At 40.2% G+C, this 26,499-nt stretch overlaps 1 protein-coding gene across 2 annotated transcripts in view; it reads left to right on the forward strand.

The window, feature by feature from the left end:
* KIF11 (kinesin family member 11) overlaps window positions 1–26,499 on the forward strand; it is a 59,096-nt gene that overhangs the window by 16,369 nt on the left and 16,228 nt on the right. For both annotated transcript variants that reach the window (XM_066239729.1, XM_066239730.1), the window contains exons 9-17: window positions 1,520–1,615; window positions 11,217–11,305; window positions 12,585–12,660; window positions 14,194–14,382; window positions 15,748–15,955; window positions 16,859–17,031; window positions 20,082–20,207; window positions 20,669–20,827; window positions 22,022–22,128. In XM_066239729.1, the coding sequence (XP_066095826.1) occupies window positions 1,520–1,615; window positions 11,217–11,305; window positions 12,585–12,660; window positions 14,194–14,382; window positions 15,748–15,955; window positions 16,859–17,031; window positions 20,082–20,207; window positions 20,669–20,827; window positions 22,022–22,128 (1,223 nt within the window). The remainder of the gene's footprint in view (window positions 1–1,519; window positions 1,616–11,216; window positions 11,306–12,584; window positions 12,661–14,193; window positions 14,383–15,747; window positions 15,956–16,858; window positions 17,032–20,081; window positions 20,208–20,668; window positions 20,828–22,021; window positions 22,129–26,499) is intronic.

Raw genomic sequence — 26,499 nt, forward strand, 5'->3', positions numbered from 1 at the left:
TTTATTAATTTTACACAGGGGTTTGGCGTGAAAAGTATTGACTCATAGGTACTTCATTGCAGTTGTTCATTGCTTGCTTGTTGCATGTGCCTTGACCAGGCAAGCTCAGGGTTTTGAACCAGTGACCTCAGTGTTCCAGGTTGATGTTCTATCTACTGTGCCACCATAGGCCAGACCTAATTTGCTTTATTAATTCTATACTATAAGAAAAAGAATCTGGACATTGCATATGGACACATTTAGGACACCAGTAGAAAAACTGTCTTTTTCCTTCCTGGCAGAGTTTTTAATTTCTTTGAAGAAAATTTCTGTGATCGTTAGTGTATGGATACATCGTCTAGGGATTTAATTGAGGGCTTAGAAGTGAGTTAAGGAAATGTTAGTGTTATAGAGACAGCTTAGAGAACAGTGAAGATGGGGTTGGGTGTGTGGGAACAGGTGGGAAAACCGAAAGAAGCAACAAAGATGGCAAAATCGACTCCTTATTTTATTGGAGTCATTTACTTTAAATGGAATTAGAAAAGCTATATAAGGTCTGTAACTCCCCTATCCTTTAAAACATATTTTTTATTGAGATAGAATTCAAATACCATATAGTACACCCATTAAAGATGTTAATTCAGTGATTTTACTATATTCATGGAGTGTGCAACCATCATCAGAATCTAAGTTTAAAATATTTTCATCACCCCAGAAATAATCCCTATAATGCACAAGCAATCATTCCCCATCGGCCCCCACTCCTAGTCCTCTATAACTAGTAATTGCCTTTTTTAATCTATGGAATTGCTTATTCTGGACATTTCATATAAATGGAATCATACAAGTGTTCTTTTGTTTCTCTCACTTAGCAGGTTTTCAGTGTTCATGTTGTAGCTTGTATCACTACTACATTCCTCTTTGTGCATGAATAATATTTTATTGTTTGGATATAGGACATTTTGTTTATTCACCATCTGATTGAATTCAGAGTTTTTAAGCCTAAAGTAAAAAATTACTACATCGAGATATAAAGTTAAAGATCCTGAATATTGAAGAAAAGGAAAAAAAGATAAGAATTTTTTTTTAAGTGCACGCGCAAGAGAGAGAGAGAAAGAGACAGGAAAGGAGAGAGGTGAGAAGCATCTCATCGTTGTGGCACTTTAGTTGTTGATTGATTACTTCTCATACGTGTCTTGACAGGTGGTGCAGCTCAGCTGAGCCAGTGGCCCCTTGCTCAAGCCAGTGACTTTTGGGCTCAAGCCAGCATGTCTGTGACCCCATGCTCAAGCTGGCAATGCTGGGGTTTTGAACCTGGGTCTTTAGCATCCCAGGTCGATGCCCTTCTATCCACTGCGCCACCACCTGGTCAGGCAACATAAGGATGTTTTGAACAGTATAGTCATAGAGGGTAGATTTTCAGATTAACAATAACCACAGATCATTAATTAAATGTACTATATGAGTTATTATATAGTATATTTTAGGTAGCAGAACTATTTTCTTATATTATCTTTAGTAATTGGCCTTTCCATTACAGGAAACTCTGAATACATTGGTTTATGCTCATGGAGCAAAGAACATACTTAATAAGCCTGAAGTTAACCAGAAACTGACCAAAAAAGCCCTTATTAAGGTAATTGAGAATTTTTGTGGAGTAATGTAATTTTACTTGACAAATGTGAAAATAAGAAACTGCAATAGATAATTGTTAAAAGATTTGTTAAATTGCCTGTGGTAGGCTTCTGATCTAATGATTTAAACTAAATACCTTGTATGTTAAAATATTTTTTGTAATGCCAGTATGATGACTTTAGCAGCTCAATTAAGTCAGCAAAATTTGAAAGTACATACATTTAGAAATTTTAATTTTTTATAGCTTAAGGGTATAATCAACCATATGTTATATATAGTTACTATACACTAGGGCAGTGGTTCTCAAACTTTTTGAAGTCGGGGTGCATTTAAAAAACTACAAATAATTGAAGGTGCACTATATACAAATTTCTGAGAAATATGTTATAATAATTAAGTCAAATATTAAAGAAAAAAATATAAAGTCCAAGCATGCGTTTATGATAAACAAAATAAATATGACAAAATTAAATGTATTCTGACATTAAAAATTTTTTTATGTTACATTTTTTGAGTTATGCTTTTTAGAATTCATATAAAAGAGGGATTAAAAAATAAAAAAATGTCAAAAAAGTTATCTTTTTATATATATAGATACATTCTTAGTAAGATTTAGTAAATTCGGCAGGTCCCGACACGAATGTGTTCAGTGTTTTCATTTTTGTGTTTATGAGAAACATGAGCCTGATGTGTCCTAGCGATTTCTTCAATGTTTGGGCATATATTTGAAAGGCAAACTCTCATTTCCTCATCAATACATTGAAGAATTTCTCTCTTTTTACTCTTTTTTTTTTTTCATTTTTCCGAAGCTGGAAACGGGGAGGCTGTCAGACAGACTCCCACTTGCACCCAACCGGGATCCACCTGGCACGCCCACCAGGAGGCGATGCTCTGCCCATCTGGGGCGTCGCTCTGTTGCATCCAGAGTCATTCTAGCGCCTGAGGCAGAGGCCACAGAACCATCCCCAGTGCCCGGGCCATCTTTGCTCCAATGGAGCCTTGGCTGCGGGAGGGGAAGAGAGAGACAGAGAGGAAGGAGAGGGGGAGGGGTGGAGAATCAGATGGCCGCTTCTCCTGTGTGCCCTGGCCGGGAATCGAACCTGGGACTCCTGCACGCCAGGCCGACGCTCTACCACTGAGCCAACCAGCCAGGGCCTCTTTTTACTCTTAATTGTGTTGAATGCAGAAAACCCCCACCATACATATCATCTTAACTTTACACCACACAAAGGATAGAAGAAACTTGCCTCCAGTCTTTCCGGGGATCATGGGGGTAGTGTAAACAATCCAGCACCACAGCTTAACAGCCTTTTGCAACCTAATCAAGCAAGTGAGGTGGAGGGTTGGGCAGACTGTCAGCTTACAGCCAATTCTCCACACCTCTGTCCCTCAAAAATCTAAACTCTGAAAACCCTGTTGGTTTTTTGGTCCCCAACAGGCACATAGAATGTGTCCGGAAAGTCATGGTGCATTTTTTACCAGTCACAGGAAAGCAACAAAAGACGATAAAAATGTTAAATCTGCACCAAATAAAAGGAAAACTCTAGGCCCTGGCCGGTTGACTCAGTGGTAGAGCGTCGGCCTAGTGTGCAGGAGTCCCGGGTTTGATTCCCGGCCAGGACACACAGGAGAAGCATCCATCTGCTTCTCCACCCCTCTCCCTCTCCTTCCTCTCTCTCTCTCTCTTCCCCTCCTGCGGCCAAGGCTCCATTGGAGCAAAGTTGGCCAGGGCGCTGAGAATGGCTCCATGGCCTTTGCCTCAGGCGCTAGAATGGCTCTGGTCACGGCAGAGCATCGCCCCCTGGTGGGCATGCCGGGTGGATCCCTGTCGGGCGCAGGCGGGAGTCTGTCTGACTGCCTCCCCGTTTCCAACTTCAAAAAAAAAAAAGGAAAACTCTCCCAGTTTCGTACCTATTCAGTGCAGTTTGATGTGGGCTCACACACAGATTTTTTAGGGCTCCTTAGGTAGCTATCCCGTATAGCCTCTACAGACTCGTCACTGACTGGTGGCCTTTCAGAACGGGGTTTCTCCACCAAACTGCCGGTTTCCTTCAACTGCTTATCCCACCGAGTAACGTTATTCCCATGTGGTGGCGCTTTGTTATAAACGTGCCGATATTCATGTTGCACTTTGGTCACGGATTCGAATTTAGCGAGCCACAGAACACACTGAACTTTCCTCTGTACCATCCACATCTCAACTGGTATGGCCGTGGGCTGCTCCACTGTATACATGGTGTTACATCATCTGCGCATGTGCACATGCTGCCACATCATCCTACAGAAACTGGGAGGGTTTTCCTTTTATTTGGTGCAGATTTCACATTTCTATCATCTTTTGTTGCTTTCCTGTGACCGGTCAAAAGTGCACCATGACTTTACGGACACACTGTATTTCTCTGGACTACCATAGGGCACACCTAGAAATCTTTTAGGGTGCACCACTGTGCTCTGGTGCACACTTTGAGAACCACTGCACTAGGGTATAATTACTGTAACATTCACCTACTTTAAGTCTACAATGTAATGATTTTTGTGCATTAGATTCTACATATGAGTGAAACCATATGGTACTCGTCTTTCTCTGACTGGCTTATTTCACTTAGCGCAATGCCCGCCAGGTCCATCCATGCAGCTGCAAAGGGTGAGATTTCCTTCATTTTTGCAGCTGAGTAGTATTCCATTATGTAAATGTGCCACAGCTCTTTTATCCACATTGATGAACACTTGGCCTCTTCCAGATCTTTTTTTTTTTTTTTTTTGTATTTTTCTGAAGCTGGAAACGGGGAGAGACAGTCAGATTCCCGCATGCGCCCGACCAGGATCCACCTGGCACGCCCACCAGGGGGCAACGCTCTGCCCACCAGGGGGCGATGCTCTGCCCCTCCAGGGCATTGCTCTGCCGTGACCAGAGCCACTCTAGCACCTGGGGCAGAGGCCAAGGAGCCATCCCCAGCGCCCGGGCCATCCTTGCTCCAATGGAGCCTTGGCTGCGGGAGGGGAAGAGAGAGACAGAGAGGAAGGAGGGGAGGGGGGTGGAAAAGCAAATGGGCGCTTCTCCTATGTGCCCTGGCCGGGAATCGAACGCGGGTCCCCTGCATGCCAGGCTGACACTTAACCACTGAGCCAACCGGCCAGGGCCGGCCTCTTCCAGATCTTGGCAATTGTAAATAACACTGCAGTGAACGTAGGATGCATATATTCTTTCAAATTAGTGTTTTTGCTTTCCTTTAGCTATATTCCCTAAAGTGGACTCACTGGGTCATAAGGTTGTTCAGAAGAATTTTTTTAATCTTTATTTTTTTTTGTTGTATTTATTTATTTATTTATTTTTATTTTTTTTTTAAAATTTATTCATTTTAGAGAGGAGAGAGAGAGGGAGAGAGAGAGACAGGCAGACAGAGAGAGAAGAGAAAGAGACAGGGGGGAGGAGCTGGAAGCATCAACTCCCATATGTGCCTTGACCAGGCAAGCCCAGGGTTTCGAACCGGTGACCTCAGCATTTCCAGGTCGATGCTTTATCCACTGCGCCACCACAGGTCAGGCTTGTTGTATTTATTGATTTGAGAGAGAGATATCAATTTGTTGTTCCACTTATTTATGTATTCATTGGTTGATTCTTTTATGTGCATTGACGGGGCATTGAACCTGCAACCTTGGTGTATTGGGACGACACTCCAACCAACTGAGCTACCTGGCCAGGGCTCATTTTTAATTTTTTGAGGTAACTTCATACCTCTTTTCACAGAGGCTGCACCAATCTGCATTCCCACTAACAGTGCACAAAGTTTCTGTTTTCTCTGCATCCTCACCAACACTTATTTGTTGATTTATTGATGATAGCTGTTCTGACAGGTATGAGGGGTACATCATTGTGGTTTTAATTTGCATTTCTCTGATGATTAGTGATGTTGAGCATCTTTGCATGTCTATTGATCATCTGTATATCCTCTTTGGAGAAGTGTCTATTCAGGTCCTTTGCCCTTTTTTTTTTTTTGTATTTTTCTGAAGTTTGAGTGGGGAGGCAGAGAGACAGACTCCTGCATGTGCTCGACCAGGATCCACCCAGCATGCCCACTAGGGGGCGATGTTCTGTCTATCTGAGGTGTTGCTCTTTTGCAACCAGAGCCTTCCTAGCGCCTGAGGTGGAAGCCATGGAGCCATCCTCAGCGCCTGGGCTAACTTTGCTCCAATGGAGCTTTGGCTACGGGAGGGGAAGAGAGATAGAGAGAAAGTAGAGGGAGAAGGGTGGAAAAGCAAATGGGTGCTTTTCCTGTGTGCCCTGGCTAGGAATCGAACCCGGGACATCCACACGCTGGGCCGGCACTCTACCACTGAGGTAACCAGCCAGGGTCCTTGCCCATCTTTTTTAATTGGATTTTTGTTTTAAATTTATTTATTGATTTTAGAACAAGAGAAAGGGAGACAAGAAACATCAATCTGTTCCTATATGTGCCCTGACTGGGGATTGAACTCATTCAACCCTTTGTATCAGGGTGATGCTCTACCAACTGAACTATCCAGCCAGGACTTTTTGTTTTGGATTTTTCTGAAGTTGGAAACAGGGAGGCAGTCAGACAGACTCCCGCATGTGCCCGACCAGGATCCACCCTGCATGCCCACCAGGGGGCGATGCTCTGCCCATCTGGGGCATTGCTCCACTGTAACCAGAGCCATTCTAGCGCCTGAGGTAGGTGCCATAGAGCCATCCCCAGCGCCTGGGCCAACTTTGCTGCAATGGAGCCTTGGCTGCAGGAGGGGAAGAGAGAGACAGAGAGGAAGGAGAGGGGGAGGGGTGGAGAAGCAGATGGGTGCTTCTCCTGTGTGCCCTGGCCGGGAATCGAACCTGGAACTCCTGCATGCCAGGCCGATGCTCTACCACTGAGCCAACCGGCCTGGGTCCCATGGCTATTTTTTTTGGTGTTGAGGTATACAAGTTCTTTATTAATTTTGAATATTAATTCCTTATCAGATGTGTCATTGGCAAATACGTTCTTCTATTTAGTGGATCGTCTTTTCATTTTGTTGATGCTTTTCTTTGCAATGCAGAAACATTTTAGTTTTATGTTGTCCCATCTAGTTTTTCCTTTGGTTTCCTTGCCTTTGGCAATATATCAGAAAAAATAATGCTATTGCCATGCTGTTTTGATTACTATAGCCTTCTTATATAGTTTTATATCAGGTAGCATGATTCCTCCAACTTATTCTTCTATCACAAGATTGCTTTGGCTGTATGGGGTCTTTTGGATTGCATATAAAATTTTGAAATATTTGTTTTAGTTCTGTGAAATTTACCATTGGTATCTGGAAAGGAATTGCATTTAATTAATTGATTGTTTGGGGTAGTATGGACATTTCAATTATGTTAATTTTTCCTACTCACAAACACAGTAGTATATGCTTCCACTTATTTGTATTATAATGTTCCAAGTATAGGATTTTTGCATTCTTGGTTAAATTTATTCCTAGGTATTTTATTTTTTTAAAGCAGTTGTGAATTGTTTTCTCAGTTTCCCTTTTTGTTAGGTCATTACTGGTATATAAAAATGCAACTGATTTCTGGATATTTATTTTGTCTCCTACTTTACTGAATTCACTTATGAGGTCTAGTATTTTGGTGCAGTCTTTAGTGTTCTCTGTATTCAGTATCGAGTCATCTGCAAATAGTGACAGTTTCCAATTTGGATGCCTTTTAATTCCTCTTTTCTCTCTCTCTCTCTCTCTCTCTCTCTCTCTTTTTACAGAGACAGAGAGAGTCAGAGAGAGGGATAGATAGGGACAGACAGACAGGAATGGAGAGAGATGAGAAGCATCAATCATCAGTTTTTTGTTGCGACACCTTAGTTGTTGATTGATTGCTTTCTCATATGTGCCTTAACCGCGGGCCTTCAGCAGACCGAGTGACCCCTTGCTTAAGCCAGTGACCTTGGGTCCAAGCTGGTGAGCTTTACTCAAACCAGATGAGCCCTCACACAAGCTGGCGACCTCGTGGTCTCGAACCTGGGTCTTCGGCATCCCAGTCTGACGCTCTATCCACTGCGCCACCGCCTGGTCAGGCAAGGTGACCATTTTTTATTTTGCTCATGCCAGATGAGCCCACGCTCAAGCTGGCAACCTCGGGGTCTCGAACCTGGGTCCTCAGCATCCTATTCCAACGCTCTATCCACTGCGCCACTGCCTGATCAGGCTAGATACCTGAATTTTTGAACCCTAATGCTATTATTAAATCTAAAAATATTTAACAGTAATTCAAAAGAATGGAACTTGACTACAGTTTATCTCCTTGCACAAAAATTAATTCAAAATGGATCATAGACCTAAATATAAGATTTGAAACAATAAATTACATAGAAGGAAACAGGTACTAAACTCATGGATCTTGGCCATAAAGAACATTTGATGAATTTGACCCCAAAGGCAAGGGAATTAAAGGCAAAGATAAATGAATGGGACTACATCAAACTAAGAAGCTTCTGCACAGCAAAAGGAACTGTCAACAAAACAATTAGACAGCCAACTAAATGGGAGATGATATTTTTTTTTTATATAAATTTTTATTAATGGTAATGGGATGACATTAATAAATCAGGGTACATATATTCAAAGAAAACATGTCTAGGTTATTTTGTCATTAAATTATGTTGCGTACCCCTCGCCCAAAGTCAGATTGTCCTCCGCCACCCTCTATCTAGTTCTCTGTGCCCCTCCCCCTCCCCCTAACTCTCTCCCTCCCTCCCTCCCATGTCCTCCCTCCCCCCACCCCTGGTAACCACCACACTCTTGTCCATGTCTCTTAGTCTCATTTTTATGTTCCACCAATGTATGGAATCATGTAGTTCTTGTTTTTTTTCTGATTTACTTATTTTACTCCTTATAATGTTATCAAGATCGGTGAGATGATATTTTTAAACAATAGCTCAGATAAGGGCCTAATAACCAAAATACATAAAAAACTCACAAAACTCAGCAATAAACAAACAAACAATCCAATAAAAAAATGGGAAAATGACATGAACAGATACTTCTCCCAAGAAGAAACACAAATGGCCAACAGATATATGAAAAAATGCTCATCTTCACTAGCTATTAGAGAAATGCAAATCAAAACTACAATGAGACCCTGACCAGGCGGTAGCGTAGTGGATAGAGCGTCGGACTGGGGTGCTGAGGACCAGGTTTGAGACCCCAAGGTCACCAGTTGGAGCACGGGCTCATCTGGTTCAAGCAAAAAGCTCACCAGGTTGGACCCAAGGTCTCTGGCTCAAGCAAGGGGTTACTCAGTCTGCTGAAGGCCCACGGTCAAAGCACATATGAGAGAGTAATCATTGAACAACTAAGGTGTCGCAATGAAAAACTGATGATTGATGCTTCTCATCTCTCTCCGTTCCTGTCTGTCCCTATCTATCCCTCTCTCTGACTCTCTCTCTGTAAAAAATAAACAAAAAAACCCCCTACAATGAGATACCACCTCACACCTGTTAGATTAGCTATTATCAACAAGACAGGTAACAACAAGTGCTAGAGAGGCTATGGAGAAAAAGGAACCCTCATTCACTGTTGGTGGGAATGTAAATTAGTACAACCATTATGGAAGAAAGTATGGTGGTTCCTCAAAAAATTAAGAATAGAATTACCATATGACCCAGCAATCCCTCTACTGGGTATATACACCCAAAACTTGAAAACATGGGTATGTAAAGAAACATGTTCTTCCATGTTCATCGCAGCATTGTTCATGGTGGCCAAGACATGGGAGCAGCCGAAATGTCTTTCAATAGAGGATTGGATAAAGAAGATGTGGTACCTATATACAATGGAATACTATTCAGCCATAAGAAATGATGACATAGTACCATTTATGACAACATGGATGGACCTTGATAACATTATACTGAGTGAAATAAATAAATCAGAAAAAGCTAAGAACTGTATGATTCCATACATAGGTGGGACACAAAATTGAGACTCAGAGACATAGATAAAAGTACAGTGGTTACTGGGGGAAGGGAAGGGTGGAGGGGGAGGGGTGTAAGGAAAGGGGATGGGCTTAAAGAGAAACAAAATATAGGGTGACAGAAGATGATTTGACTTTGGGTGATAGGTATACAGCATAATTGATTGTCCAAATGATGTAGAGATGTTTTCTCTAAGTCTATGTACTCTGGTTGACCAGTATCACCCTGTTAAAAATAATTGTCTAAATAAAAAACAAAATAAAAAAGGTAATCTTTAATATAATATTCAGCCCTGTTTAAAATTCTATTTCAGTGTATATACTTTCTTATTTATTTGTTTTAAGAGCCAGCTAAGGTTTAGTCTCTGGAATTTTTGGATATATCTTTGGTCTTGACACATTGTTTCTCCTTTCATCTTTTCCCCTCCTATAAATTATTTGTGGTAGTACCTGTATTATTTGTCCTGTAGTACCTTTTACATGTTCTATTCTTTGTATTTATCTATACATTGTAGTTGGCTCTTGTGGTTTCATGGATTCAGGTTTTATCTTATTAATATATTTTTTGCAAAGCTGCTTCATAAGTGGTGATATGTTCTCCCACCATAAAGCACATATCACTTCTTTATCTCTTTGTAAGAAATTGGTCATATTCAATGATTGATCCTATAGTTCTTTAAGGGTCGCAGAATGGTAATTTTCTAATTCAATGGTTCTTAATTGACTGCCAGAGTACCTCTGTAAAGGGAAACTTGCCCTCATCTACCCAAGGGTATATTTCTTATAGGAAAGACAGGAAAAATGCTTAATTCATTTCCTTTGACAGTTTTGAGAATAATGAGTTGATTTCCTAGCTTTATCAATGTCATTATAAACTCATGGACTTAAAATATTTGTGTTAACCCATTGTAGTAATTATGCTCACTGATGTTCACATTGCTCTTCCCTTGGTCAGTGGTGACCTCTTTGAGTGAGTTATTGAGTCCTTTTCATTAGCCTAAGTTTTGTAAGCTTCCTTCCTATTTTGTTTGACAGAATGTTCCAGGTTCATGTTGAATGTTTCTTCTCCCAGTCCTAGAGTCATATACTTCCCGAAGGAGTCCTGTTTCCTTTTAGTGTGAAATGCTATTTGGAGACCACCTGGGTACTCGAGGTTGTGTGGTTTATTGTTTTGTTTTTGTCTGTTTTTTTAGAAGCCCACATTTTTATTAGGAGTCCATTTAAAAGGCTCTTTTAAAGTTGTTGAAACACTATTCTAAACAGATTACTATTGGCCTGACCTGTGGTGGCGCAGTGGATAAAGCGTCGACCTGGAATGCTGAGTCGCTGGTTCAAAACCCTGGGCTTGCCTGGTCAAGGCACATATGGGAGTTGATGCTTCCTGCTCCTCCCCCTGTTCTCTCTCTATTTCTCCCTCTCTCTCTCCCCCCCCTCTCTCTAATAAAAATGAATAAATAAAGTCTAAAAAAGTAAATAAAAAAGATTACTATTGAATGAATGAAAAGTATGGTTATAATATTTTAACATACTTTTTATGCTTTAAAAAGCACAAAAGGTCTAAATTTATTTTTGTTATATGTCCTCCTCAAACTGAAATTTTAAAAAAGTTGAGTTCTAAATTGATACCTATAGCACCCTTCTTGCGCAGGAATATACAGAAGAGATAAAGCGTCTGAAACGAGATCTTGCTGCAGCTCGTGAAAAAAATGGGATGTACATTTCTGAAGAAAGTTATAGGTAAGCCATTAACTAGAAATTATTTTCCAAGAATAAGCATTTCTTGGTAACAGGCTATTTGAAATAAAATTTACTTGTCTGACAGTGAAGAAAATCTTTATATGTAGTTCCTCCTACAAATGCTTGTTTTTCTTTTGACATTAATAAGTAGTTATCAAACACTTTTTGTTTTTATTTTATTTATTTACTTATTTATTTTTACAGGGACAGAGAGAGTCAGAGAGAGGGATAGACAGGGACAGACAGGAACGGAAAGAGATGAGAAGCATCAATCTTCAGTTTTTCGCCACGACACCTTAGTTGTTCATTAATTGCTTTCTCATGTGCCTTGACCGCAGGCCTTCAGCAGACCGAGTAACCCCTTGCTCGAGCCAGCGAGCTTGGGTCGAAGCTGGTGAGCTTTTTGCTCAAGCCAGATGAGCCCATGCTCAAGTTGGCGTCCTTGGGGTCTCGAACCTGGGTTCTCAGCATCCCAGTCCGACGCTCTATCCACTGTACCACCGCCTGGTCAGGCTGGTTTTGTCTCTTGATTTGATAATACAGTTTTACATAATACACTCTTCTCTACTATTAGTAGCCAAACATTAGACATTGGAGACTGTTTAATTTTCTTCTCTTCTATTTATCTCTTTGATGTATTCTAGATTAAGAAGCAGCTTTTTTTTTAGTTGTAAAATCCCAAAATTGAAAAGACAGTGCTTGATAGTGCTTGATGTTAATAGACACGAACCATAATCTGAAACAAAGTTCTTTCTGAAAAAGTTAAAAGGACATAAAAGCTGCAGCCAGCATTTCAAACAGGATAATTCCTTATTTACCCCGTGCTCTCTAGTTTTAGCCCTTATTTCATTCCTTCCTCCTGAGATTCACAATGCCTTCAAGTCCTGAGCCTTTCCTTGTTTCTCAGTATTGTTTATGCTCCATGTTCCTAATTACAGACACTTAAAGTTGTATTCCCCTACTTCTACTTTATGTGAGTTCTATTCCTCTGTTGGCTTTGTTGCTTCTCAAATTTTATATACACATTTTTCTCCCCCTTATAGGTAGGGATTCTTACTTTGAAAATGAAGATAACTGGAAAAGCAGTTATTAGACATGGACAAAGAATACATTTGTTATTTGCAACTTGTATTTATTGCTTATGATACCTAGGCATCATTATCACGATAGTGGTAAATGGTAGCACTGAGGTATAACTCCTCCTATTGTGTTAGAATAAGTTGTATATAGGAAGTAGGACAAATATGAATTATTAAATTTATATCAAACTTTATTTTAGAGACATGAATACTCAAGAAGAAAAGATTATAGAGTTGAATGAAAAGATTGGTGCCCTTGAGGAGAAGCTATGTGGGGTAAGCATTCCAAACAATATTGAGTGTTCTGTAAAAAGCAAATATTTAAAGAAAATTTTAGAGTATGAGGGACCTGATATTTTTTCTTTTTTTCTTGCTGATTCTTTTTTTTTTTTTTTTTTTTTCTTTTAAGGAATTGAAAGCAGGGGCTCAAATACATGCACACACATCTTTTTTTTTTTTTTTTTTTTTTACAATTTTTATTTATTTATTTTATTTATTCATTTTTAGAGAGGAGAGAGAGAGAGGGAGAGAGAGAGAGAGACAGAGGGGAGAGAGAGAGAGAGAGAGAGAGAGAGAAGGGGGGAGGAGATGGAAGCATCAACTCCATATGTGCCTTGACCAGGCAAGCCCAGGGTTTTGAACCGGCGACCTCAGCATTTCCAGGTCGACACTTTATCCACTGCGCCACCACAGGTCAGGCCTCTTGCTGATTCTTATACTAAAAGTTAATTGTATCATAATTTTATCATCATCGTAATGAAGAAACTATTTTGACACATTAATACAATATTACGAGAAATTAACTGAATTGTGCTATTTTATTGTTCATGTTAAATCATGAATGCTGAGATATTTTCATTTCCCTGTTTATCAGATGAGGGAATGTGATGTTGAGAGAAAACAGATATTAAATAACTAAAATGTAAAGACCTGATCCTTCTGTACTGCCTTCACATTGACAGTGTTGGATAAATCCTGAAGAATTAATACCACTATACTAGACCTGTTATTTGTTTTCAATTAACTTATTGGGAAAGACCAGATGCCATATATAATGTGCTAACCTACCCAGTAACTTACAACTTGTTATAATTTTTCATAGAAAGAATTTGTTTGGTTCTTTTTTTTTTTTTTTTTCATTTTTCTGAAGCTGGAAACAGGGAGAGACAGTCAGACAGACTCCCGCATGCGCCCGACCGGGATCCACCCGGCACGCCCCCCAGGGGGCGATGCTCTGCCCCCCAGGGGGCGATGCTCTGCCCATCCTGGGCGTCGCCATATTGCGACCAGAGCCACTCTAGCGCCTGAGGCAGAGGCCACAGAGCCATGCCCAGCGCCCGGGTCATCTTTGCTCCAATGGAGCCTTGGCTGCGGGAGGGGAAGAGAGAGACAGAGAGGAAAGCGCGGCGGAGGGGTGGAGAAGCAAATGGGCGCTTCTCCTATGTGCCCTGGCCGGGAATCGAACCCGGGTCCTCCGCACGCTAGGCCGACGCTGGTTCTTCTAATATATTATAAACTGGCCATATGTCTCCCAGGTGTCTCACCAACCAGTTCAGCATTTTTAATTATTTTTTTCTTTTTATTTATTGATTTTAGAGAGACAGACAGAGGAAGAGAGAGAGAAAGAGAGAGGAGCATTCATTTGTTGTTCCATTTAGTTGTGCATTTATTGGTTGCTTGCTGTATGTGTCCTGACCAGGGATCGAACTCGCAACCTTGTTGTTTTGGGATGATGCGCTAACTGACTAAGCTAACTGGCCAGGGATGCACTTTTAATTCTTTAAAAAGTATTTGATGGATTATATTTAGGTTACAGAATTGTTCATGGATAATAAAAATGAACTTACCCAGTGTAAATCTGACCTGCAATATAAGACAGAGGAGCTTAAAACCACTCAAAAACATTTACAAGAAACTAAATTACAGCTTGTTAAAGAAGAATATATCACATCAGTTTTGGAAAGTACTGAGAAGAAACTTCATGATACTGCCAGCAAGGTTTGTCCTTTATTTTCATTGTACTTGCATTAAGGAAATTAGAGAATGGGTAGAAATAATTTGCATTGCTTTAATTGTGAAATTCTGTTTATTCACCCTAAGTGACATTTCTGTCAATTTAAAAAATGTGCCCTGGCCGGGTTGGCTCAGCGGTAGAGCGTCGGCCTAGCGTGCAGAGGACCCGGGTTCGATTCCCGGCCAGGGCACACAGGAGAAGCGCCCATTTGCTTCTCCACCCCTCCGCCGCGCTTTCCTCTCTGTCTCTCTCTTCCCCTCCCGCAGCCGAGGCTCCATTGGAGCAAAGATGGCCCGGGTGCTGGGAATGGCTCTGTGGCCTCTGCCCCAGGCGCTACAGTGGCTCTGGTCGCAACATGGCGACGCCCAGGATGGGCAGAGCATCGCCCCCTGTTGGGCAGAGCGTCGCCCCTGGTGGGCGTGCCGGGTGGATCCCGGTCGGGCGCATGCGGGAGTCTGTCTGACTGTCTCTCCCTGTTTCCAGCTTCAGAAAAATGAAAAAAGAAAAAAAAAAAAAATGTTATTTTATCACTTTCATCTAAAATTTCCTCACTGGAGATGCTAACTTAAGAAAAAACTTATGGAAGTTTTAGAAATAGAACATGACTTTAATATACTTTGGGGACATTTAGAATAATGATGTAATGTCATGATTGAAATTAATCAGTCCTCAAGAATTTAGGACCTTCTAATGATGGAAGATGTTGAAAGTATTTACTTTTTTTTTTTTTTGTATTTTTCTGAAGCTGGAAACGGGGAGAGACAGTCAGACAGACTCCCGCATGCCCCCGACCGGGATCCACCCGGCATGCCCACCAGGGGCGAAGCTCTGCCCACCAGGGGGCGGTGCTCTGCCACGACCAGCACCACTCTAGCGCCTGGGGCAGAGGCCAAGGAGCCATCCCCAGCGCCCGGGCCATCTTTGCTCCAATGGAGCCTTGGCTGCGGGAGGGGAAGAGAGAGACAGAGAGGAAGGAGGGGAAGGGGGTGGAGAAGCAAATGGGCGCTTCTCCTATGTGCCCTGGCCAGGAATCGAACCCGGGTCCCCCGCACGCCAGGCCGACGCTCTACCGCTGAGCCAACTGGCCAGGGCTACTTAGGAACATAATAGAAAGCAAAACTTGTGGAGAATAATTACTATTTGACAAAATCAAATTTCCTTGCCAGTAGACTAGGGAGGGGAAATAAACATTACTAGATAAATTAACGTGAGTTTATAAATTTCTTCTGATACAATATATAAAACGTGCAAGTTCTCATTAGGAGAAATCCTTATGTAACACAGATATTTTCATAGATGGCTTTTGTTATATCCATCTTATCAACATTTATTTTTTAAATCATACATAGTTGCTTAACACAGTTGAAGAAGCTACACAAGATGTGTCTGGTCTCCATACCAAACTGGATCGTAAGAAGGCAATTGATCAGCACAATGCAGAAGCTCAGGATATTTTTGGCAAAAATCTGAATAGTCTGTTTGACAGTATGAAAGAATTAATAGAGGATGGCAGCTTAAAACAAAAGGCCATGCTGGATGTTCACAAGACCTTGTTTGGTAAGTTCAAGCATTTCTAATTATTCTAGTCCTTATGTGTTTAGTGTGAGACTGATTTCAAAACTGATGGTTTAATATCAAAAAATTCAGGTGACAGTGTCACTAGTCCCTCCAATGCAAACTAGGGATTAATGCTTCCACCACCTTTGGATTAAAGCAAATGTTGGTTTTGGGTTTTTTCCCCTGTTTTCTATAAAACAACTTAGGTTTATTAAACAGTAACTAAGTGTATAAACTTTAGAAGTGAAAGTCCCTTTAACCCTGATTTTGTCTCATTCTCCATAGATTAAATTTCTTGAGTTTCCCTTTAGAAATTTCTTATACATAAACATTTTGCATAATTTTTTTTGAGAATGTATATCTTGACTGTTCGTTGTATTGTCATTTTTAACCAAATAAGGTAACCATTGTTGTTACCTTACTTAGAAAAAACAACCTCTTAGTATTCATTTAATAATTATGAAAGTATTATCTTCATTATAGAAAATTTGGGAGATGCAGAAATATAAAAATTATTTTAAATCATCTGGAGTCTATTAATGCCAAACCAGCCTCTATAAATTTTGTTTATTGTTTTCTTGTTTTTCTTTTCTTCTATAACCTGTTTTACTATACTATTTATAGAGATTAATTTTAGAATATTCTAATTTTTGGTTTACTGTGAGTTATAGTTATGGGTCTGATATACCTACAGATATGTCAAGTGCTTACAGAATACTATAAAACAGCATATTTAAGATTTATATTTAAAATATGTTCTTGCTTATGTAGTGAGACCGTTATGTTAAGCTTATTTGTTATAACAAATTTCCACAGCAGAGATATGGTTTTGTCAGCTTCTTTGAGGTGGTTCTAACTGTGTTAAGTTTACATCCATTTAATTTTAGTTGTTATTTTGTATAGGTAACCTGCTGTCTTCCAGTGTTTCTGCATTAGACACCATTACTACGACAGCACTTGGATCTCTCAAATCTATTCCAGAAAATGTGTCGACACATGTTTCTCAGATTTCTAATATGCTATTAAAAGAACAGTCATTAGCAGAAGAAAGTAAAACTATGCTTCAGACAATGATGGTTAGTAAATATTTTAAAGTTTGTTGTTGTTGTTTTTTTTGTTTTTTTTCTAACAGAGAGAGAGTCAGAGAGAGGGATAGATAGGAACAGACAGACAGGAACGGAGAGAGATGAGAAGCATCAATCATCAGTTTTTCGTTGTGGCATTTTAGGTGTTCATTGATTGCTTTCTCATATGCCTTGACCATGGGGCTACAGCAGACTGAGTAACCCCTTGTTCAAGCCAGCGACCTTGGGTCCAGGCTGGTGAGCCTTTCTCAAATCAGATGAGCCCGTGCTCAAGCTGGCGACCTCAGGGTCTCGAACCTGGATCCTCCACATCCCAGTTCGACGCTCTATCCACTGCACCCCACTGCCTAGTCAGGCTAAAGTATTTTTGAAAGGTAACATTTGCTAAGTCTTCAAAAACGATGTTAACTATTTTTTCATCTTAGCTTTACTAGACACAGTGATAAACCTATCATTTTCAGAGAGTAAATTTATATTGTAAAGACAAATCTTCACTGTTTTTCTTTCATAGAAAGATTAATTTCCAAATGCATGTAACTAACCTTTGAAACATTTTTGCACCTATATTTTATCACATTAGAAGTAGGAGTTATAAACCTTCTAGTAACTGAAAAGGGTAGGTTTCATTCCAGATGAATTCATGGGACTCATGAATTGCCATTTGGCTTAAAAATAGGTAAATTATTCTTTCTGCAGTCATCCTGGAATGGTCCTGCTAATGTTACACTGACTCAACCAGAAGGAGATAAGATGTAGTTAATTTTAAAACTACAGTAATATAGAGAAACGTGCAAGAAAAAGAACTTAGAGTATAGAATTCTAAGTTCAGGTCTGTGCGATCAAGCCCTTCTGGGTCATAACTGTAGGCTTTTTTTTTTTCATAGTTCTATAGAAGTCACTCATCTAATACTTAATTTTATTTCCTCCATACATGATTTGTGTATATTCTTTATTTTGTGGTGGTATCATTTGTCCAGGAAGTTCTTGCCCATATCTTTGTGCAGGCTCTCCGCCTCCCATTTTTACGTATAATGATATTTGTTAAACATTTTCCAAGTACCATAGATACTATAAATGTTAGCTAACACTCTGCCTAGATTCAGTGCCTGTATGACATTATTTGATAGATTTCTTCAATCATCTAAATTTGACAAAGTTAAAAAATGCTGTCAATACTGAGTTTTTGGAAATTGTTTCATTCACTAAATGATACCTGTATTTATTGATGTTTTCCCACCAAGTTTTATACCAAATTAGAAGCATTGCTTGAGTGCTTGACCTGTGGTGGCGCAGTGGATAGAGCGTCAATCTAGAAGGCTGAGGTTGACGCTTTGAAACCCTAGGCTTGCCCAGTCGAGGCATATGTGAGAAGCAACTACTACAAGCTGATGCTTCTCACTTCTTCACCGCCCCCATTTCTCTCTCTCTAAAAATCAATAAATAAAATCTTAAAAAAAACACAAAACATTGCTTTAGTCAAAGAGATGACCGCTGCTCCTACTGAATAAGTTTAAATTAGAATGCTGGTTCTTCTTACACAGTGAATACCAGTAGTCTTTTCTTTCTCCTTTCCTTTCTCCTTTCCTCTTCTCCTTTCCTCTTCTTTTCTTTTTTCTTTTCTTTTTCCTTCCTTTCCTTTTTTATTTTATTTTTTTTTAGTGAGAGAAAGAGAGAAAACCAACAGACAGGAAGGGAGAGGGATGAGAAGCATCAACTCATAGTTGTGGCACCTTAGTTGTTTATTGATTGCTTTCTCATATGTGCCTTGACTGGGCGATGGGGAGGAGGGGTGGGCTCCAGCCAAGCTAGTATCCTCTTGCTTAAGGCAGCGACCTTTAGGCTAAAGCCAGAGACCATGGGGTCATGTCTGGGATCCTGTGCTCAAGCTGGCGACCCAGCACTCAAGCTGGTAAGCCTGTGCTCAATCCAGTGACCTCAGGGTTTTGAACCTGGGTCCTCTGCATGCCAGGCTGATGCTTTTAAGTATTTACTAATAATTTCTGTTATAGTTTCTCATAAAAGGAGCCTAGGTCAGGATTTTTTCTTCTTTTTTATAAAAATTCTTAATCCACGCCCTGGCCGGTTGGTTCAGTGATAGAGCGTCGGCCTGGCGTGCAGAAGTCCCGGGTTCAATTCTCGGCCAGGGCACACAGGAGAAGCGCCCATCTGCTTCTCCGCCCCTCCCCCTCTCCTTCCTCTCTGTCTCTCTCTTCCCCTCCCGCAGCCGAGGCTCCATTGGAGCAAAGATGACCCGGATGCTGGGGATGGCTCCTTGGCCTCTGCCCCAGGCGCTAGAGTGGCTCTGGTCGCAACAGAGCGATGCCCCGGAGGGGCAGAGCATCGCCCCCTGGTGGGCATGCCGGGTGGATCCCGGTCGGGCGCATGTGGGAGTCTGTCTGACTGTCTCTTCCCGTTTCCAGCTTCAGAAAAATACAAAAAACAAAAAAAGAAAGAAAAGAAAAGAAATTCTTAATCTATACTACATTTTCAAGTTCCCATATGCCTTGACAAGAATAAGAACCTCACAGGTTACTCTGATATGGTGGCGGTATAAGTCATGTGGTCCTCAAGGCTAAATACCTCTAGCCCAAAGTGTACTTTTGAAGGCTTTTTTTATTTCAGTCTTTTTGACTAATAACCTAAACTTATTTGGAATTTATTTTGTTAAAATGTACTTGTAGGGTTTTTTTGTTTTTTTTACTTGTAGGTTTTTAAAGTTTTCCTCTGTTTGCAATATTGAAATTTTATCAAATAACTATCATTCTCCCCTCTTCTGAATTCTTCTGACTTTAGTTGCATTCGACTGTTAGGAATCTATTCTAATAGTAACTGACCATTTTCTTCATTACTGTGGGCAGGATTAAGTGATTTATGCAGCTTATAAACTCTAGTAACAAATAGGCTCTATAATAGAAGATGGATACTTAGAATTTTAATATGCATGTGTTTAAGTTAATGAAGTATTTAAGATATTTAAAAGCCAGTTTTATGGAAGTGAAGATATTATTTTTAAAAACTTTTTGTTTTTGTTTTTAAACCAGAATGTACTTAAGACAGACCTTCTAAATTCTCTGGAAACAATTTTATCCCCAGCTGTACTGGCTATACTGAATATCAATAGTCAACTATTGCCTATTTTCAAGACTTCACTCAGACTGGCTAATAAGGTAACAAATGTTATGTTATCTCAAAATTGAATTGTTGTTTAAGAAAAAATCTATCTGTGGCCACACCTTGGAGATTTGTGTACATCCTAAACCCATGGGTTCTGAGGAATCTGGAGGAGGGAAGAGACTGGGTGCTGAATCAAATCTAAGAAAATGAGAGGGGTGAGGAGTGTTTCCGTTCACGAGTAACACAGCATGCTGTCACGTGGTGGGTGAGGAAGATACACGTGTCTGTCTACACATGTATGCATGTATCCCTAATTCTACATAAAATGTCTCTGGAAGTATTTAAAAATGGTAGCAGTCATCTCCCAGGTGGGAGGACCTGGGGAGGATCTGGGGACATCTCTAGGGACTGGAGAGAAAAAGGACTTTGCTCTACAGACTGTTTTCTACCTTTTCTATTTTGTATGTTTTCAAAAAAATTTTTTTTAATTAAAAATATTAATTTTTCTTCAAAGATAGAAGATCAGAAAAAGGAAATGGATGGCTTTCTTAGTACACTGTGTGACAATCTTCATGAGCTACAAGAAAATACAATTTCTTCCTTGGCTGAATCAGAGAAGCTATGTGAAAATTTAACTGAAGACCTGAAGACAATAAAGAAAATCCATTCACAGGTTTCTTATTTGGGTGATTTGAGGAGTGCCAAAAGAAAGTTTTATCATCTTTGATAATCCCTGTTACACAATTGGAATGCCATATAACTAATTCAGAAACCTGAAAATACCAAAGCTACTATTAGTTATAACAGTAATGAATGTAAAATAATTGTGAATACTTTTCTTGATCAGTTAATATTTGGGGATCTGCTACATGAAGAACCCTATCCTAAGAAAAATAAGGCAAACCCGACAATCCTTTCCTCACATCACAGTGAAAGGTGACACTGGGGAATACAATTGTATTCCCTTAGGGAATACAATTAGAAGAAAAATGGCCTTTGGCCAGGTAGCTGAGTTGGTTAGAGCCTTGTCCTAATACTCCAAGGTTGCAGGTTTGATCCCTGGTCAGGGCATATATAAGAATCAACCAATGAGTGCATAAATAAGTAGAACAAATTGATCTCTCTCCTTCACTCCCCCTTTCTTCTTCTCTTTCTAAAATCAATCAATAAAAAAATTTTAAACTGGTTATAGCATTTAAAGGAACATGTATCTACATTGTAACTTGATAAATTTTTCCCCCCTAGGGTAAAATTAATAGCTACTCTCATAAACTGTGCCCTACCTTTTTCTCACTATTTCTGTCTCGTTGATTTTCTCACTATTTCTGTCTCTGACATTTAAATTGTAGTAAATTAATACAGTTCTTAATTTTTACAGGTTAACTATAAATGTAATTCATGACTTAATCGTCCTCTATATAAGCTATTTCTTAGTATATGAGCCAAAACCAAACCTTCAAACCAAGAAAGTAATAATCTCTAAATATCAGACATAGGGAAAACAAGTTCTAATATTCTTAAGGTCTTATTAAGGAATGTTTTATTTAGTGAAGCTATTACTACATGACAGAATTGTTTGGTCAGTAAAACTATTTCTATAATTTAGTGGATAGTAAAGGATTCTTTTGGTGGTGGTGAGGGAGAAGGAATTCATATCCGTGTCAAAAATAAGAACATATCCAAGAAATGTTATCCTTTTAATATCAACCTCCACTGCTTAACCCCTATGGGAGAGAGGTGGAGTTAAAGATTTTTTATAAGCAATTTGTTCTATTTTAACCTATGGGAAAATATTTTATATTAGTGAAGAAGAAAAGTTCAAGTGTCATAATTTCAAACTCTTCCCTTGCCCACACCTTTCTTACAGGAACTTGGCCAGTTAATCAATCTTTGGGAAAAGAGATTCTGTGCTTTGGAGGAAAAGTGTGAAAACATCCAGAAACCACTTAATATTGTCCAAGAAAATACAGAACAGTAAGCTGTTTTAAAGTTCTATTTAGCTTTTCTCCGCATAAAATTATTGCAGAATAAACTAGCTTCAAATAGTACAAAAACAATCAATCCAATTTCTTCTTTAACATTTTATTGTGTGCTTTATCACCCATGCCTCACTTTCCCCTCTAATATTACATACATATCTTTTCTGAACTAGCTGAAAATGTTTCCCCTAAAAACTCCAATGTATATTTCCTAAAAACAAGCATACTCTCTTATAATAACCATAGTACAATTGTTTTAGATCAGAAAAATTAATATAGATAACTACTATTACCTAATACAGCTAATTCAAATTTTGTCTATTGTCTTAATAATGTTCTTTTATAGGAAAAGAAAAAGATTTTCCTCCTGGTCCAGGATTTAATCCAGGATTAGGCATTGCACATGTCATGTCTTTTTCGTTTCCTTTAATCAGAAGCAGTTTCGTTGTTATTGTCTATTATGACTTTTCTTTTTTCAAGAGTATAGAATATTGGTATTCCTCAGTTGGGGTTGGCCTTCATGATTAGTTGTTTCATCAGGAATATAACAAGCCTGACCAGGCGGTTGTGCAGTGGATAGAGTGTCGGACTGGGATGTAGAGGACCCAGGTTTGAGACCCTGAGGTTGCCAGCTTGAGCGGGGGCTCATCTGGTTTGAGCAAGGCTCACCAGCTTGTATCCAAGGTTGCTGGCTCGAGCAAGGGGTCACTTGGTCCACTGTAGCCCCCTGGTCAAGGCACATATGAGAAATCAATCAATGAACAACTAAGGAACCGCAATGAAGAATTGATGTTTCTCATCTCTCTCCCTTTCTGTGTGCCTGTCCCTATCTGTCCCTCTCTCTGACTCTCTCTGTCTCTGCCACACACACAAAAAAAGAATACAACAAAAGGGATATGTTCTTACTGTGGCTCCTTAGTTGTTAATTTTTTTTTAATTTTACTTTTTTATTTATTTTTTGACAGAAATGGAGAGGGTCAGAGAGAGGGACACATAGGGACAGACAGACGGGAAGGGAGAGAGATGAGAAGCATCAATCCTTTGTTGTGGCTCCTTAATTGTTCATTGATTGCTTTCTCATATGTGCCTTGACTGCAGGGGGGGGGGGGCTACAGCAGAGCAAGTGACCCCTTATTCAAGCCAGCGGCCCCGTTCTCAAGCTGTTATAAGCTTGCATTCAAGCCGTCAACCTCAGGGTTTCAAACCTGGGTCCTCTGCATCCCATTCCAATGCACTATCCATTGCGCCACTGCCTGGTCAGGCTGATACGTTCTTACTGCATCTCAGACATCAAGAGGTGCAAGATACTTGTTTGTCTCATAATTGGTGATAATTTATTTAACTTGGATAACTTGGTTACAGTGTTGACCTCTAGATTTCTCCACTGTAAAGTTACTCTTTTCCTGTGTAATTAATAACTTACGGGGAGATTCTTTGAAACTACAAAAGTATCTCTTTCCTCTTAGCATCTATTGACACATGTGTCTGAAAAAACTATAACATAGTGGTTGTCAAAAGTGTTGTTTTTGTTTTTTTTTCTTTACAGGGACAGAGAGAGGGATAGATAGGGACAGACAGACAGGAACGGAGACAGATGAGAAGCATCAATCATCAGTTTTTTGTTGCGACACCTTAGTTGTTCATTGATTGCTTTCTCATATGTGCCTTGACCGCGGGCCTTCAGCAGACCAAGTGACCTCTTGCTTGAGCCAGCGACCTTGGGTCTAAGCTGGTGAGCTTTTTTTTTTATTTTGCTCAAGCCAAATGAGCGTGCACTCAAGCTGGCGACCTCAGGGTCTTGAACCTGGGTCCTCGGCATCCCAGTCCAATGCTCTATCCACTGCGCCACCGCCTGGTCAGGCTCAAATGTGTTTTTTGTTTGTTTGTTTTAAGTGAGAGGAGGGGAGTTAGTGAGACAGACTCCCACATGCACCCGGACTGGGACCCACGCAGCAGCTCCAGTCTGGGGCTGATGCTTGGGCCAGCCGAGCTATCCTCAGTGCCCAGGGCCAATGCTCGAACCAGTTGAGCGATTGGCTGCGAGACTGGAAGAAAGAGAGAAGGGGGAGCGGAAGGGGAAGAGAAGAAGATGGTTGCTTTTCCTGTGTGCCCTGACTGGGGATTGAACCTTTAACTTCTGCACACTGAGCCTACGCTCTATCCTTTGAGCTAGACTGCCAGGGCCCAAATGATCTTCTTTTTAAATTTCATAATTTCTTTTCCTTTTGTTGGCATTCTGCAGAGAGGAAGAGTTTTCCCCTTCCCCTCCCGTTTATTCTTATTTATTTATGTCAGCATGTACTCACAGATTCTTTTATCCTCTGGGTTACTTATCATGATGCTCAAATTATTCCAGTTTTGACTAGTGAAGGCATCTTCAAGTTGGCTCCTCTGTCCTTCTAATATGCCCTGTCATTTTTGAGCATTTTCTTACTTTCTGGTATAGGAAGGTGTTTTAGGCTCATCTAATACTTTCTCAGCCCTAGCTGTGATCTGGGCACTAGGTATACTTATTGCTACTGGGGTGTCATTTCTTCTAGGCCAAATATAGCTGACAGAGAGAGAGTGAGTATGTGTGTGTTTACACGTGGATATAGATATTCCATACTTGTGCTTCCTTTCAGACAGTGAGAACTCTGGATCTCATTCACAATATCTTTACTCATATGATCTATCTTACAATATATATTAAGTAATTTCACAATGTCTAACAAATGCCAGTAACAAAATATATACTTAGTAATTAGAGCAGGGTTTAGCTGGTGGGCTGGATGCTTGTGATTGTAATTAATTTTATTGGACACAGCTATTTCTATTTGTTTACATATTGCCTTTCGTTATACTTGGCTGCCTTTTCACTGCAAAAGTACATAAAAGAATATATCCTTAAAGTTAAAATATTTGTTATCTGGACTTCTAAGAAAAAGTTTACTGATTCCTGCATTAGAGTTTAATGTTACTTTATACGGCCTCCTTGCCTTCCAGTCTCACATACTTATATATTCCAGTCAGGCTTTTTTTTTTTTTTTGTATTTTTCTGAAGTTGGAAACGGAGGCAGTCAGACAGACTCCCGCATACGCCCGACCGGGATTCACCCGGCATGCCCACCAGGGGGTGATGCTCTGCCCATCTGGGGTGTTGCTCTGTTGCCAGCATGCCCACCAGGGGGCGATGCTCTGCCATCCAGGGCGTCACTCTGTTGCAACCAGAGCCATACTAGTGCCTGAGGCAGAGGCCACAGAGCCATCCTCAGCGCCTAGGCCAACCCCGCTCCAATGGAGCCTTGGCTGCGGGAGGGGAAGAGAGAGATAGAGAGGAAGGAGAGGGTGAGGGGTGGAGAAGCAGATGGGCGCTTCTCCTGTGTGCCCTGGCCAAGAATCAAACCCGGGACTGCTGCACGCCAGGCTGACGCTCTACCACTGAGCCAACTGGCCAGGGCTAGTCAGGCTTTATTTTTATTTTGTTTTGTTTTATTTATTTATTTATTTATTTATTTTTACAGGGACACAGAGAGAGTCAGAGAGAGGGATAGACAGGGACAGACAGACAGGAACAGAGAGAGATGAAGCATCAATTATCAGTTTTTTGTGTCAAAACCTTAGTTATTCATTGATTGCTTTCTCATATGTGCCTTGACCGTGAGCCTTCAGCAGACCGAGTAACCCCTTGCTCAATCCAGCGACCTTGGGTCCAAGCTGGTGAGCTTTTGCTCAAACCAGATGAGCCTGCACTCAAGCTGGCGACCTCGGGTTCTCAAACCTGGGTCCTCTGCATCCCAGTTCGACACTTTATTCACTATGCCACCGCCTGATCAGGCTTATTTTTATTTTAGTAGTTTAAAACTTTTATGATTTATTTTTTTTATTTTATATTTAAATTTTTATTGAATTTATTGGGATGACACCGGTTAATAAAATTATATAGGTTTCAAGTGTACCCTTCTGAAATTGCAAATGTACAATTCTCTAACACATTATCTGTATACTGTATTGTGTGTTCATCACCCAAAGTCACCATTGATCTCCATGTAACTCTGACCTGGATATTTTTTCTTTTGTGTCAGATATAAAAATATTGCCAAGCCTAAATTTGTGAAGATTTACTTCGTATTTTCTTCTAAGAATTTTATAGGTTTAGCTCTCATATTTAAGTTTTTCAGATGAGTTATATTTTGCATTTGGAGTGAAGCAGGGGTCCAACTTCATCCGTTTCTGAGTTATTATCCAGTTGTCCAGCACCATTTGGTGAGAAACACTTCTAATGGATGAGACAGTCTTGGCCCCCTTGTTGAAAATAAATTGGTCAAAGATGTTTTGGTTTATATCTAGATTTCAATTCTGTTCCATTGGTCTTGCTTTCTATCTT

This window comes from Saccopteryx bilineata, chromosome 7 (genome assembly GCF_036850765.1).
Source record: "Saccopteryx bilineata isolate mSacBil1 chromosome 7, mSacBil1_pri_phased_curated, whole genome shotgun sequence".
Taxonomy (NCBI): domain Eukaryota; kingdom Metazoa; phylum Chordata; class Mammalia; order Chiroptera; family Emballonuridae; genus Saccopteryx; species Saccopteryx bilineata.